The sequence below is a fragment of the Orussus abietinus genome, unplaced genomic scaffold, assembly GCF_000612105.2.
Source record: "Orussus abietinus isolate OABI.00-Male unplaced genomic scaffold, Oabi_2.0 scaffold29, whole genome shotgun sequence".
Lineage (NCBI taxonomy): Eukaryota > Metazoa > Arthropoda > Insecta > Hymenoptera > Orussidae > Orussus > Orussus abietinus.
Window position 1 is genome coordinate 776,321 of NW_019395567.1, and position 16,746 is coordinate 793,066.

General features: G+C 48.2%; 1 protein-coding gene across 1 annotated transcript; it reads right to left on the minus strand.

Annotated features, from left to right (window-relative positions):
- Window positions 1–497: 497 nt before the first annotated feature.
- LOC105700878 (cyclin-dependent kinase inhibitor 1C) lies at window positions 498–14,601 on the minus strand. Its single transcript, XM_012427115.1, has 2 exons — window positions 13,091–14,601; window positions 498–4,706 (listed from the first exon to the last, which is right to left on the minus strand). The coding sequence occupies exons 1-2, from the start codon at window positions 13,668–13,670 to the stop codon at window positions 4,606–4,608; spliced, it is 681 nt and encodes a 226-aa protein (XP_012282538.1). The 5' UTR covers window positions 13,671–14,601; the 3' UTR covers window positions 498–4,605.
- Between the last annotated feature and the right edge of the window lie 2,145 nt (window positions 14,602–16,746).

Sequence of the window (16,746 nt, forward strand, 5' to 3'; positions counted from 1 at the left end):
GTTACGTTTACTGAGATCATACTAATACATCACAGGGTTACATAGACGTAAGTTTTAACTCCTTTCTATATTTTCTCCGGCCCTTTTCCTCCCCCCCTCTGGCATACGGGATTTTTCATGGACTTTTCCCGGTCTCTGCTTCTCTTTTGTCCTCTCTCTCTCTCTCTCTCCTCCTTCGGAACGGATGGGCGAGGCGTTTTTAGAATTCCTCCTCTTCTCCTCTCCCTCGCGCGAAAAAATAAACACTGGACAGAAAGATGGCTCCGTTTTCACGCGACTTAAGGTGATGTGAAAGGTGGCGTTCGGGTATTTTTAAAATGTCATAAAAAAAATTATTAAAATTTCATGAGCGTCAGGACGTCCCTTATGGCCTCCACATTTGCGTTGTCAAGTTTGAAACGATTCGGCACACCTTTCATGAATGACTCTTCAGGTGCCACTTTAACACCCCCTTAATGGTTTAACGCGACTTAAGGTGACATGAAAGGCTCATTCCGTACACATGAAACCGTGAAAGTTATATTTACCAAATAATTCCACGCGATCATATCGGTCCTAACGAAGGTCTTGAAAGTTAAGAAATCTCGTCTTTTTTTTTTAAAGAAAATGTTTTCTTTCCTTCCGATCGGGGATAAATAATTTTATTCACGACAGTGAGTTTTAAAACCTTTCGTTAGGACCTTCGTAATCACGGGTCCAGGTTTAATATCATTCGGTGCACACAGTTTGGAGTATACTTATAACTCCTTGATATATGGGACACTTTCATAAGACTTTAACGATTCGATTTAACGCCGTTTAACGCGACTTCGAGGGAGCAACTAATAACGCAAATCCGCACGCGTTATCGGCAGCTGCGTTAAGATAAATCTCGCGTGCCAAAGGTTCCCCTCGTGAAATTAATCTCGACCTTTTCGCGCGTCCCGGCGGCGGAGCGTCGTTTCTAACATATCCCGTCGTTTCGAAATTTCACTCTTTCAGGCCCGAATTTCGAGGACTGCGAGGGAGAACAAAGGGAGGGGAATTTTCCTAAGTGCCAGTGCAAGCGAAACTCGAATTGGGCCTTATTTTAATTCGTCCTTTCCGTTGGCTCTCCGTTTGTTCTCGCGGGAAGACAAAATGGCGGCCGAAGAAGTGGAGGTCCTCGAAATCGGATTTCGGAGTCGGCATTGAATTTCACTCGAGACGATCTTCCGTCGAATGCGAGACCTTTTTCATTTTCTCATTCCCTTCTCTCCGATTCGCATCTTTTAGACATCTGCACTGAGAAAAAAATATTAGTTGACCGAAGCGAATATACATCGTTGCCTGAATCATATATAATTGCAAGGAACAATTATTCCCTCGAGAAGAGAAAAATCATATCCTCGATTTAAACGAATTTTCCTTTACTCCTATTCACATTTCTTTCGAGGTATTCGATCGCAGGATTATCTTCTAGCAATGCATATTTTCCTTCGAGTCAACCAATATTCTTATCTCTTCCTCTCGAAGAGGGAGCTTGTAACCACCAGTCGTATTCTCGGGATAGAATCTCAAACGGAGAGAATTAGGAAGACGTGGAAGAAGGAAGAAAAAACGGGAAACTACCGGTGAACGAATTGATGATGGCGAGAGAGAAAAATAAAAAAAAATAAAAGAAATCGGAAACGAAAATGAAGAGAGACCCAGATAATCACGGTGTACATGGATACGTGTGTGGATACCTCTCAACTACGTAAATGGCTTTAAACTTTTATTCGTATCAAAATTAAGGTTAACTCGACGATTTGTACAGAATTGCGTTTTCCCCTTCCAGGTATGCGCGCTACGCAAGAATAATTTAAGGACGACAGAGAAGAAAAACGGGAGGAAAGAAGGACGAAGACCTTCTCGGCGTGTTTTTTGCGTTCTCTTTGTTTTTGTCTAGTCGACATCGGAAACGCGTTTACACGGGGAAGACGAACGTCAAGATCAAGCGTTAGAAATTTAAAAGAAAAAAAAAAAAAAAAGAATACCACCTCGAGGTCGCAAAAATAATCTGCGAGATGATTAGATCACTATTTACCTGTAAAATGACGTGTAAAAGAGGATAAGTCGATAAGGACGTCTTTCCCCCCGCGTAATCACCGATCATTAAAGGAGATAAAGGACGAGCAATGATTAAAGGGACGCGTGATGTTCGCTTTGTCTCGAGTTCTTCTCTCTCTTTCGTTGCACCGACGCTCGCGTCTAGTGCAGAAAATTATTGCCGCCGAAGACATATTGTCGTATGTCGAAGAATCTTTTTCAAAAAATACACTACGCGTTGTACCGCCAGGAAACAATTTTCTGCGGACTTCTTCCCCCCTCCCCTTTTCTTTTCCCCTCGGCGTGGAACCGTCGATCGCCATCGCTGTCATTTTTTATTTATTTATTTATTTATTTTTTTCACTTCGAATGAGTCCCGCGCCAAATGCACTTTTCTTGTCTTTCAGGCGCGGCGTTTCTTTACACGGCCGAGGACGAAGGAAGGGAGGAAGAGTCGTGAAATCGGGAGGGAAAAAGGTTAAGGAAAAAGGTTAAGGAAAAAGGGCACGGGGGGGGGGATTACTTTTTCTCCAAAGTAACGATACGAGTACGATAAGGCTCCTTGATAAGGTGCGGAAAATCGAGGGATGACGATTTGGCATCGGCTGTACTTTCATCAAGTCGTACAGGAGATCAATGCTTAAACTCTTGGGTAACGAACTACAAGCTACTTTACAAAACTCTCTTGTTTTACTGGTTCCAACGCTAATTGTTATATATAACACATATATATATATATATATCTCTGTCTGTATCATTCTCTCGCATTTCCTATTCTCCAGGGATGGTAACGTCCCGAAACGCGTACTCCATTTCTATTGTTTTTCCCCCTCCATTCGGCGTCGGCAAGCCATGATTACAAAGGAGTAAGATAATCCACAAAATGTCGGATTCACGCCGATAAGACAGACTACGTAATGATAACGTCTAATCGTCAACTTCCCATCGCTACTTTGAGACACCTTCCGGTTCTCCCGAGGTTCCCATGCAGACAGACGTAAAGATACACGCGCGCACCATGCAACGTAACAATTGTTCAATGAAAAACTACGACGCTACGTCGAATAATACTGCAAACGTGATTTCTTTGCTCGATTAATTCTACGGACTCGCCAATCTGGCTGCTCGAAAGCCTGACAACAAAAGGGACCGTCGATAGATCTAGAACGCACGTTCGGTTTCGCGCCAATTCCGCATATATCCCTTACTTTCGAACGATTCGGGTGAATTTCAGTGAAAAGGAATTTGAGGAAGAAAAAAAAAAAACAAGAAAATGTTCCTGCGTGATTTTCGATCGTAGCACATTCAAGATGTCGGAGCCGTGCGAGGTGCGCAGTCGCGGCGCGCACCTCGCGCGACGCGTTTCCATTTATCTCTCGACGAGTCCCATCCCTGGATCCGGATCCACCCCGCTTGGTCGCCATTCTCGGTTTTCACGAGTCCTCGATTCTGCCGGGGTACTTTGGGGGTCCAATGGGGCATAATTTCGTTCAAAAAGCGTTTCGCGCCGCACTCGAGGATGCCATTCGTCGAGCGCGGGGCGAAACTCGCGCTCTCGCGGCGCCCGGTCGAACCACTCCTGTCGATTCCTCGCCAATCACTCGAGAGAGGGAGCCTCCGTCGAGTGGCTGTCGAGAAGAGGTTAGTTACACCTCGACGTTCCTATATACGGGTAGTTCCCACTTTACGAACTCTCACTTTACGGATTTTCGCAATATCGCATTTTCACTTTTCGAATTCTCACTTTTCGAAATCCACGATCGCCAGGAGCGGATTAATTCGTAAAGGCTGAAACTACCTGTACCTTCCGTCACGAACCATAGAGTACCACGATGACACTCAAACCGCAAGACGGTCCAAAGCTTAGTTCCTTCTTGATAAACCCTGGTGTACACGAAGGCCTTCCCATGATAGACCGGCAACTCCATATCCAAAGGCGTTCGCGTCTCCCGGTATACCACGTGACTCCCTGTTCCCGCCAAAGTGGAACCCCGACACCTCGCGACCCGGTGTACCTTAACCTACAAAACATAGACTCTTCCGTACATAATCTCGCGATATCTCGCCTAGCCTAAGCAGCGTCCGCGCGGGACGCCGGCGTCTCTCATCGAGACCCGCGACTAACGAACCTACATATGTATATATATACACGTATGTATATATATTACAGTGAATCCGGGTGTCCACGACTGATCACAACGCCCCCGTCACATCTATCCTAGAAGAGCGTTTTAGAATCAAGCGACGACCGGGACATACATATATATATATATATATATCAACGTTTGTCCATCTCTCGCGTGTTCCCTCCATTCCCAGTGGCGCAGCCTGGCGTGTCCCGGTTGCACCGAGACGCGAGGCCCGCAGCAGCGACCCCGCCGTTGCAATCTCGAAGGACGTCGTCGCTTCCAGGTCCCGACGCGCTTCCTGATGAATCCATTCGTCTCCCGGGGGAGAAGGGACGGAGGGGAGGCGGCGAAAGGAGAGGGAAGAGAGCGAGGAAGGAAAGAAGAGAGAAAAAAGGGAAGGAGGAGGAGGGGGGGGGAAGAGGCGAGCTTAGCTGCGTATCTGGCCCGCGTTGCGCGCCATCTTCTCCGGCGGCTCCACCATGCTCTTCGCGCTCCCGTTTAACGTGCGCTTGCGGCTCTTCATGAAGTCTGAAAGGAAAAACGTCAAGCGGTTATTACATGGTAAGACCATCGCCGTTCAATATCTCCGATCCCTCCGGGATATTTCTCTCGGATGCAGCCAGGGTAAGCGGATCCGACCCGACGCTCCGCGAGAGAACCAGAAGCGCGGGAACTGGCGGGGGTCACGTGACCCCCTCCCGCATTTCAAATTCAAACGGGTTAACGGATAATTTTTTTTTTTCCAACGTTAGAGATTATTAGCTAGGACTCGCGAAGTCGCGGAGCCGTGACGGGGAGAAAAATTGCCAGCGAAAGTGGCCGCGCGACCGGTCCGCAGAAGTGTATCGGCGTCGTGACGTCACGCGGCGATGGGTCGGGTCCTGTCACCGCCCACGTGACCCGGCGCGTCCCGACGCGCTCGCCCGGCCTTGGGCCGGCTCGCGGCGCGGCTACGCGGCCGAGATAAGCCGCTTGCGGCGGCCTTAGCGGGGATGCGTCGGTGGTAAGGTCCCCGTGGACGCGCCGAGCGGAGTCTCGAGACCGGGAGGCCCGACGCCGCCGATATATTTCATCGGCGAGCGAACGGGGAAGTCCCGGCGTGACTCACGCCCGGCCACTCGCGGCGAGAGCGCTCGCGTGACGTCGCCACGTGCCGCAACCCCCTCGAGCAGCCCCGCCGGTACGTACGATTTTTAGGTTAGGGTGTATCGAACCTATAACGGGACCCTCCATAGATCAAGTCACCGTTATAAATTTCACACGGTAAGGCTGCTCGCGAACCATATAACACCCAATGACTCGACATTGTTATATATTTTCAGTACTCGCTGCATATAAAGGCAGAACCTAGGAAATAAACAATCGACCGCCCAAGAAATCCAGTGAGTCACGTGTACTTGGCTTTGTGATATGATTTTTCACTACTTTTTGTACATACGCATTATAATGCGGGGTAAAACTTCAGACGAATCGCCACGCCCCCTGGGGAAATATTGCGGAACGAGTAGGCCGTTCGTGAATAGAGACCCCGGGTGGAAACGCATCCCGGCAAATCCGTTTAAAAGCCCCGATTGTGCATTTCCCTTTAAACGGAACCAGGGCCTGGGGCAAGCGAGGGGACCACCCCCTCGCATGGCCATTGTCACCCGATCGATCGCGTCTCCCCTCTATCATTCCGCCCCCTCCCCCCGAGTTGGACATCTGTTCGTCGCTTCAACCCTTGTCTACTGCCACGAGGACTGCCGATTTTCCATCCCTTATTCGGGGCATCCCCCGCGTTCCTCCCTTCTGCACCCTCCCTCGCGTGTCGATGCCCGCGATAACGTTTCGCCTCGACGAGCCAACGGGTTATCTGACGCATCTGTAATTATATTCGAAAAGCGTCCCCTGTCGGGGCGCGTGCGCGGCAGCGTGCGGGGGCGCGTGCGCGGCAAGCATGCGCGGCAAGCATGCGCGGTAGCATGCGCGACAACGTCCTAGGCCGCGGCAGATGGGATTAATTTCCAGTGCCTTAAAAATCGCACCTTTCGTTTCAAAGGGTTTTAACGTATAATTACACATATTACGTACATTCTCGTTGCACGCGGGATACTAAAAAAAAAAAATCAGCGCGCCCCGTTCATTATGACAAATTGTCATAAACGAGACCTCTTCGACGGCGCTTTCACGTCACCTTAAGGGGATGTGAAAGTGGTATCCTAGGGGTCAATCGTTCATGAAACTTTCCTCCGAATTGGGTGCACCAATCCGCGGGAAATTTCAATTGTTACTAAAACTCTTGAAAATAGCTATGAATAAATTATCTTGAAATTGAAATTTCATGAGTTTCAGGGACCTTCCTTATAGCCTCCGAATTCGCATTGTCAGGTTTGGAACGATTCGGTACACTTAGGCCGAAGAAAAGTTTCATAAACGAGACCTTTTCAAAAAGTGATCGCTCGAGCCATTCGACATTTTCCATCGCGTACTTCTATGTTAAGTATAGTTAATATTGCGATTCTGTCCTACGGATTGAATTCTTATTTTCTTTTCTCTCGTTTAGAGTGATCTGCACTCCCTTCTTGTGACGCGGGTGCGAAGCTAAGGGATGGGTTCGACCAGCCGCGATTTTAAAAGCCATGGGCCCCCCCTAGGGCCTCCTGGGTGCATTATGCCCACAGCTGATGCCCCCATGCGCGCGCACCCTCCGGGCCCCCCGACAAACACACCCCATATGGGACTACCAACAGCTGACCGGGTTTTCTCATTAATAAAGTCCGTTACGAGAGGCACGCGGGCCCTTCCGCACCCTCTCCGCACCCCCTCCGCACCTGGACCCCGACGTATGTCGCTTCCGCGGATTTTCTCTCCCCCGAACTCCCCGACTCTCGCATACATATCTTGGCCACAGCCTTTCGACACAAAATATTGAAAATTATGCAAGATATCCATCTTGCATAATCATCTATAATTTTATATATTAACTAGTAAACCTCGGTAACGTGCTTATCGGTTCATACACTGGCTAACTAGGCCTTCGCAATGAAAATTTCGTTGACCAGTTCGTTCTCCCCGAAATTTAGGAACATCACCGATTTTCCGATCGATCCACGCGAGATACAGGAAAATGCTTAGGACAAAAGTTGGCCCCCGAATCAGGAGGAAGAACTTTCGTAGGAAGCATTTTCCTCCAGCGTGACCCGTTAAGGTGGAATCCGAGGATCCTCGCGACTGGAAATGCGCGAGTGGCCAGCAGCGTTCTATCAGTCACGGCATTTCCGTCGGGTGTCATTAGCGGCGAAACTGACGCACTGACAAACGCACGACGGAAGTCGGCGTGGATGCTTTCTAGGAGGCCTTGAACCGGGACGGACTTTGTTCATTTGCTCTGTCAAGGTAGAAAAAAAAAAAAAAAATCCGCGATCTGACTTCAACGTTCACTTCGGACGTCAGCGTTGTCGACTTCTGCCTTGCAATTTTTCAATACCTGCATTCTGCATTCGACCCGACCAAATGGAACTATCCGGGGAAAATCGACATTTAGAAAATGTCCATGTGTTTTAATTCCCGATTTTGGAAACCTACCCGTTCCCAAATGGCAAATCGGATTTCTCGACGGGAGCGTCGCGCGTCAGCAGATCGTAAACAGAGGAGGGACCGCCATTGTTGTGGGCATTATTCTTCGGTAAACCAGGACGGCATCGAAATGGTCACGGCCAGGAATAGTCGGCATTCTCGCGTGGGCGGTGTGCAAGCACCGAATCGCGGGAAAAGGAGAGAAAAAAAAAATATATATATATATAATCGAGGATTCCATCGGTGCCAAGATGGCGACGGTCAGTTAACCAAAGTCTTCGTTTCGACGTCAATTCCCACACTGAGATAAAAGAACTCGTTGAACCAAAGAAATTAATTCCAAGGATAAATTATTTAGCTGAAGTAAAATCGAAAAAGTCAAATGCGGCGGTTACTCCGGAATCTAGACAACTTGTCTGAGCCAAATAATTAATCCTCGAATTAAATCTACATTTCTTTGGCACCATTCAAACGAAATATTTCTTTCGTTCGATGAATTTAATTTCTCTCTTACAATGTACAGACTCGCGCTCTCGAACGGCCTATCATAAAATTTCATAAAATTTTATACCATTTCTCATTGTCATTCTTTCCGCGGCCATTGAACAGCAATTTTCAGACATTCTTTGACGTTTCGCAAGTGGCGCAACTCAAGGCGTGAATTTTCGAAATTTAATTGCAGCCAAATAATTAATCCTCGAATTAAACCTGAATTTCTTCGGTACCAGTCAAACGAAATATTTCTTTGGTTCCATGAATTTCATTTCTCTCTTCCAGCGTACAGACTCGCGCCCTCGAAAGCCTACCATAGTTCCATAAAATTTCATAATAATTTCATAAAACTATAAAATTTCATTTCTCTCGATGAATTTCATTTCTCTCTTCCAGCGTACAGACTCGCGCCCTCGAAAGCCTATCATAAAGTTTCATAGAATTTCATGGAATTTCATGATTTCATAAAATTTCATGATTTCGTAAATTTTCATGGAATTTCGTAAAATTTCGTAATAATTTCATAAAATCATAAAATTTGATACCATTTCTGACTATCATTCTTTCCGCGGTTATAGAACAGCAGTTTACAGACATTTCTTGGCGTTTCGCGAATGTCGCACCCGGAGGCGTGTTAATAATGCGGAGCGTCGCGTCAGCCATAACCTCGAATTCCCGGAGTCCCGGAATTAATTCGGCGCGGCCGTGGAAGGGAATCGAGGCCGGAGCTTCTCCGAGGTCGTGGTCACGCGATGCCGGATAACCTCGCGAAATAAATATATACATATAAAAAATATATATAAAATATGAAATACGCTCCTATACCCATATTGCAGAGTATGTATATAAATATTCCGGCGGCGTACACCGACGCTCCGAAAGGCTCGCCCGAGCATCTCGCTATCGGCGTGAACCTTGCCTCCGATTGAGATTAATCGTCAGAAGAAATCCGAAGGTATCTTTTAGGACTCTTTTATCCCCAAACCGGAGACGGATCTTCGATTGCATCCGAGGCGAAGATTGGCGATAGATGCGTCGCAAAGACGCCGTTTAAAAGCGTCCCTAAATTTCCCGCACTTTTGTTACGCTTGTACTTACGTGTATTTCTCGCGAAACTCTACCGAAATCCTTAACACAAAATATTGCACCATCGTTTCTAATTCGATGCGGCGCTCTACATCGATACGCAAAGTTCATAGATTTGCGAAAAAAAAAACTACTAATCCGCAAATGTGTCCGACTAATAGATAAAAATTTCTAAATTTTAGGTTCTGATATTATACAACATTTCTCTAAGACCATCAATTCTAGATGTAATACTTTAAACTATCGGATAGGTCAGAATTTTTGGTTTTCAATTTTTTCACCGCAAGAACGTTTCGGTACTTTCTGACCCACCCAATAATATTCAATATCCGTGAATGTAGGAGTAAATCCTGAATTTCATTACACGTCAGAGAGATCCTTCGAACCTATGAAATTAAGCTCGCCGATAAAATCCATTCACAACGGGATTATTAAATTAATCGCGTAGTATCTGAATACAACATCCAGTTTTAACGGTGCGTCTAATACGACCCAATAATATTCAATATCCGTGAATGTAGGAGTAAATCCTGAATTTCATTACACGTCAGAGAGATCCTTCAAACCTATGAAATTAAGTTCGCCGATAAAATCCATTCACAACGGGATTATTAAATTAATCGCGTAGTATCTGAATACAACGTCCAGTTTTAACGGTGCGTCTAATACGACCCAATAATATTCAATATCCGTGAATGTAGGAGTAAATCCTGAATTTCATTACACGTCAGAGAGATCCTTCGAACCTATGAAATTAAGCTCGCCGATAAAATCCATTCACAACGGGATTATTAAATTAATCACGTGGTATCTGAATACAATGTCCAGTTTTAACGGTGCGTCTAATGCGACCGAGAAGATGCGTCATTCTTTCTTTTCCTGACGTGGGCGAAAAAACGTTGGAAAACGTCGAAGAAACCATCGTTAGGGAAGAAAAGAATTGTGTTCGAGTTACGAAGGAAAAAAAAAAATGAAAGAGAAAAAAAAAACGGCCAGTCACAGTTTACACGGCGCATATCCGTGGAAAGACGGAACCGGATCGTTTTCCCTGTGTAACCACGAGGAGCCGGCCGTTCCGGAGCGATTTAACGGTGAAGATCGATCGCGAGACAGGTGCATCGTCCAGGAAAGAAATGCCGAGTCGAGCGGCTTAAAGAAAACACCACGAAACAATGGCCCCGTCCCCACGGAAGCGCTCCAGAAGCCGGAAAATCCTCGAAGAACCGAAGGCTACTTACAACGATAAATCGGTGCAAAACAATCTGGAGAGATTTAACCAACTGATGGACCCTATACAGTTCGATTTAATCCTATACCTTGAAAATCGCCACGATTCGTCGTTACACGCGTCGCCACCTTACCGTCACGTTTTCCATTATCGTTTATACTTCACCGTAATTTTTTACGTTTCCAAGGTGATACGAAAATGTCATCCGAGAGGTCAATAGTTTGCGAAAGTATTCCCCGAATTTTGGTGGGCAAATAATATTTCACACTTTGGCACACGACTAAGGAGGCCCTAAGGTAGGTCCTGAACCTCGGGAAATATCATTTCCTATCATAGATTTGGAAAATATCGAATAAACAAATTTCCTTAAAATTGATACCTGGTCCTTCTTTACAGCCTCCATGTTCATGTTTTAAGGTTTTGAAACGAATTAATTGAATATTAACCCTTTGAGCCATTTCGACATACGGGCGAAATTCGTCTGACCGTGCAGGCAATATTGGACCAAACGTCGGGAGCTCTCAGTAGGAAAAGGGTTAATCATGTGCAGAGATTTACGTTGATAGAGTATCGTCCTCGCATTTTCTTACCATTCGGCCAATTCGAGCTCGATGGCAGTAATCGATGTGAAAATCGAGGAAGACCCGAAGGCTAAGCTATTCGTGATTAATGTCACGATCCAATTCTTTCGTACGTCGTTTCTTACGAGCGAGTTATCTAAGGTTAAGCGACCGTACGGCAGGAAGGAGCGATTTCGACGGCATTCTAGCGGCATCGAGGTTAGGACAGATCCCGCCTTCCTTCAAGAAATTTTTCCCAACCGAGGGAAGCTGCCGCATTCGGAGTCGCCGGCGATTTCTCGCCCCAATCTCGAGAACTGGTCCCGAGATGAAATTGGGCGCATCCCATAAGGTCGCACGTTCAACCCCCATAAACCGGTTACAGGAGGTAACCGGGGCCGAAAAATCGTTCCAAATCGTCCCAAGCTCCAGTCCCGACGATAAATCGTTGCGCCACAGATTTCTACAAATTTATCAGACGTGTTGATACAAAGAAGCTCGATTTAACCGCGATCACAAATCGCTACGATTCGTTACTTGCGCAGCCACCCTTATNCACAGATTTCTACAAATTTATCAGACGCGTTGATACAAAGAAGCTCGATTTAACCGCGATCACAAATCGCTACGATTCGTTACTTGCGCAGCCACCCTTATAAAAAAAAAAAATAATAAAAAAAATAGTATCGCTAGATTCTTAAAAACTTATCTAACGCGTTGATACAAAGAAGCTCGATTTAACCGCGGTCACAAATCGCTACGATTCGTTACTTGCGCAGCCACCCTTATAAAAAAAATTCAAAAATTGAAAAATAATATCGCTGGATTCATAAAAATTTATCCAAAGCGTTGATGAAAAGGGAACTCGATCCAACCGAGGTCACAGATCGATTTATCGTTCTTACATTTTAATCGAGGTGAATTTAACCGACGTATCATTCCTCACACGTTCACCCCTGTACATCGATAAATCGTTGCAACGAATCTCGACCTCTTCGAATTTATCAGCCACCCGAATGCTCCAAAATATCTCGATAAAATCCTGTCGTTCCCAAATCGCGGCGACATATACTTTATCCACGACCCGCGTCCCAAACTTGTCATTACCCTAACCCGTGATTTCATTACTTCTTAACGTTGAATGTGAAACAAATTATTCTGGAAATATTTATCGTAAAAATACTCTACAAATCAGGGCACTCGGTAGAGTTTCGTGCAAAATACATTAAAAAGCTTGCGCGATATACTTTACACGCGGCTCAAACTTGTCATTACCCTAACCCATGATTTCCTTACTTTTTCGCGTTGAATATGAAACAAATTATCCTGGAAATATTTATCGTAAAAATACTCCAAGTCGTTTCAAAGGTTTCGGCAGTATTTCTTTATGAGTACTTTAATTCCATCGATCCCAAATCCCAGAGACGTATTAAAAAAAAAACTCGGTAGAGTTTCGCGCCAAATAAATTTAAAAGCTTGCGCGATATACTTTACACGCGCCCCAAACTTGTCATTGACCTAACCCATGATTTCCTTACTTTTTCGCGTTGAATATGAAACAAATTATCCTGGAAATATTTATCGTAAAAATACTCCAAGTCGTTTCAAAGGTTTCGGCAGTATTTCTTTATGAGTACTTTAATTCCATCGATCCCAAATCCCAGAGACGTATTAAAAAAAAAAAAACTCGGTAGAGTGTCGCGCCAAATAAATTTATAAGCTTGCGCGATATACTTTACACGCGCCCCAAACTTGTCATTGACCTAACCCCTGATTTCCATACTTTTTCGCGTTGAATATGAACCAAATCATCCTAGGAATATTAAATTTTAAATATCGAAATGTAGTTGCCAAGACTTCGACGGTATTTCCTCTAAAGACTACAATCAGTCAACGACTTCGTCTCTTTTTTACACCGAAGGTGTTTCCGACGAGACAATGCTCGCAAAAGCCCCGGAAGCGATTCGGCAATTAAAAAGAGATGGGCTCACCGGTGATGGAGGGCTGCTTCCTCGCGGCCCTGGCGAGGACGGGGGTGGTGAGTTCCTCCAGGTACTTGGCCCTGGAGGCGGGCTCGTTGGCGACGTCGGGCCCCCTGGCGCCGACGTCGGGGACCCTGGGTTCCTGGGGAGGCGTCTTCTCGGCCTTGGCGGCAGAGGGTACGGGGGGACAGGGGGTGCGGGGCGCTCCGGCCCCGTCCTTGGGGGTCCTGCCCCCTCTCGGCGGGCTCTTGGGGCTCGCGGGAGCGGGGGCGTGTTTCCCCAGGTAGGGCATGCCCCTCAGGGCGTAGGGCTCGGGGACGACGTCGCGCGCGGTAACGAGTTCCCACTCGTACCGCGAGTTCCCCTTCGGGATCTCGAGGCGGAAGTCGAAGCCCCACTTCTCGGCGTCCAGGAGGGACTGCGCGCGCAGCTCGCGCTCCGCGCAGGCGCGGGCGGCCGCGTGGTCGACGGGGCCGAAGAGGTCGCGGCGCACTCGCGCCAGGGCCGCCCTGCTGGGCGCCGCGCGACCGCCCCCGAGGTTGCGGCTCATTTCCGTCATCATCGCCGGGTTCAGCACCCTCGCGCTCATATTACGCCGGTTTCGGGGCTCCTGGAGCCGCGCTGTGCCTCTTTGTCCCAAGGGATGAGTCGGCCCGCTGATGTCGGTCTCCTCTTCCGTGACTCCTAGCCTCCTCTCGGGAGAGAAGCGAAGCGATCCCGTGATTCCTCCTTCCTTGGCTGGGCGGACGACGTAGGGTTCCTCTTGGTCGAGGTTGGAAGTCCTAAGGGGGAGCGGGGCATCGGTGGCGTTGCGCAAGGGCGGCCGGGACCCGGTGGCGCGCGTCGATTCTCGGAAGGCGGGCGCCGCGATCCGGCAACGCCGCTCGGAGGATTCAAAAATGGTGGCACGCCACGAGGCGCCAACCGCTGCGGCGCGACCCACTGACTCGGTTGTCCGCCCGCGGCAGGAGGCGAGGGCGCTCCTGGTGGACGAGCCGCCCGGGATGCGCGCACTCGCGCCTGCGACTCTACACGGCACTTGCCGGCGATCAGGTGTCCGGGTCTCTCCCGCGGTCCAAGTCCACCGCGCGGGCGAGAAGGCGCGCGAGACTTGGCAACGCAGCGGCCCCTCGCATGCGTCGCAGCCACGGAGATACGGCGGATTCGAATTCGAGCGGCGCGACCTTCCTCTCGGGCGAGCGAACGGCCTCGCGATTGGCTCTCGCGCGCGCTTTCCGTTGGATCCGGTCGCTGCTGCACACGGCCCGAAACGGCGGCGAGAGTCCTCGCGGCACTCGCGGACACTCGCTGCGACTCCCGTCACGGAGTCGCGGATTCCCGCCAATCGCGCTCTCTCGCTCTGACAGATCCCGAGACTCCCGGCTCCGCGTGGCCAGACAGAGAGGGAGAGCGCGGGTCGGCGCGCGCCTCTCCTAGCGAGAGAGAGGTTCGGGGACGGCGGCTCGGCGGCGATTGCGTAGTCGGGAACGACGAGCAGCGCGGGCACGCGTGACGCACGTTAGAAGCGCTCTCTAGCGACTGAGGCGCGCGCCGTCCGTTGCGCCCGGCTGCCGCGTCCCCGCTTCGGCCCGGCTCGGCCGAGCTCGGCCAAGCTCGGCCGGCCCCGCCCCGCCCCCCGACGCCGCTCTACCTTGCGCCCTGGCGAGACCAAATAACCGCCACTTCCCGCATGCATACGCTGCACTCCGCCTAAGCGTCCCGCCGAGCGACCGCGACTGCCCACCCTCTGGAGAGATCCTCGTACACGTTCGCCCAATCATGGAATATTTATCTCGGGACGCCAGGATCCCCGGAAGTCCGATTCAAACGATTCCACGACGAGCCGAGCGATACCTCGATATTTCGGAAATCTTCCCTACCCACCTGACAACCGCTTCGTAAAAACAACCACCAGAAATTTCGTTAGAACGTTTGAGATGATACTAAAAGGTCCACTCTGTATATATAAAACGTAAAAATAATTATACAATCTTTCTCCAACCTGGGCGCACCGAATAAGTTGAAACTTTGACACGTGATCATGAAGGTCCTAATGAAGGTCTTGACCCTCAGGAAATTTCAATTTTTATTTTATAACAAATATTTTAAATATCCATGAAAAAATTTTTTTTCTAATTGAAATTTCATGAGATTAGAGACTTTTCTTGTACCCTCCGTACTTACATTGTTATGTTCGAATCGATTTGGTATATCCAGTTTGGAAAAGAAGTTTCGTGAACGAGAACTCTGAGGCCGCTTTCATATCACCTTGATTGATTTCGTAGCTGAAAGAAAAATGAACGTTTTCAGGGAGCCGGAACAAGTCCGGTGGTCCGAGCTCTTTCGAATTTCGGCGTACGAGAATAGGATCATTTTTGAAATCACGTGCGCAAACAAAACTGACCCCCAACCACGACGTCGGCGTAACAGCGCAGATACTCTCTATTTTTAGCAAGTCCGCCATGGAAATCTTGTGGGCACGCGAAGCGACCTTCGCCGACTCCTGGAGCATTGTCAACCTCGGCGACGTAGAAGAATAATGAGGAAACCTCGGTAGAGTTTCGCGCCAAATACATTTTTGAGCGAGATCGCCTATACGCTATAAATCCGAACGTTGTTATCAATCATTACCTGTTTTCTAGATAAAGTGTTTCAAGCTGCCAAAAATCCTGACAGGCTTAATATACAGTACGAATTGTAGAAACTTTCCAAATATAAGGAGCGAACCTTAGCGGGGGTTGCAATGCTCGAGAATAGAGGGGACTCCACAGTAGGCGTGATTTCTGCAGTGGTCCTTTCAAAAATAGAGGTTAACCTCGTCAAGCAACTTGCGGGCGCATAAATATAAGCAGAACGAAATAGGAAAATCAAGAGGACATGAAAGTGGCATCGGAGAAATCAATCGATCATGAAAGTTTCCTCAGAACTGGGTGTAACGAATTACTTCAAGCTGTACAATGTTATTACGGAGGCTATAAGGAAGGTCCTGGCGCCCATGAAATTTCATTTTTTCCATTTTAAATATCTTTCACTTCGCTCGAGTTACTGGGCACTTTTTAGGAAAATGGCGCCGGATAACCAGGGGGATATTTAGATACTCGGTTGCTTATCAACGGAGCGAATCAAATCGGCTTCTATCTGGCTATAAATAGCGAATAACTGTACGTCGGCCGAGCTTCGAAGTGGGGGGACTGTTTTGGTGGGTTTTCGGGGGGAAAGAGTCGCCGCCACACGTGACTCTTTCGGAGTAGGAGTATTTTCGTCGATTCTACGGCTATGTCGTAGCTCTTTATGGCCCCCTCTCGCGATCTTCCCTATCTCTCTGTTTTTCTGCCGAGAGAAGATAAGGGGAGAGCGAAGGAGACCGACCAGGAGTAAAAGACGTCGATGGAGGGACATGAGACGCGCCGAGAGTACTCGCGAAACTCGCAGAAACGGCACGTCTATATCTTATCGGAATTTGCGCGTGTATTCCGCGAGTTTGCGCGCCAACGGGACGACTGGTACGATTATATGTCCTATTTGCATTCGCGAGGCGATTATCTGGCTCGATTATCGCGCACGCGTCCCCCAGGGTGACAGCGCGGGAGACGCCATATTGCTAGCGGGACAAATATCGGTGGAAAATGACGGAAAAGATATTTCTCAGCTTCAAACGAGAGCTA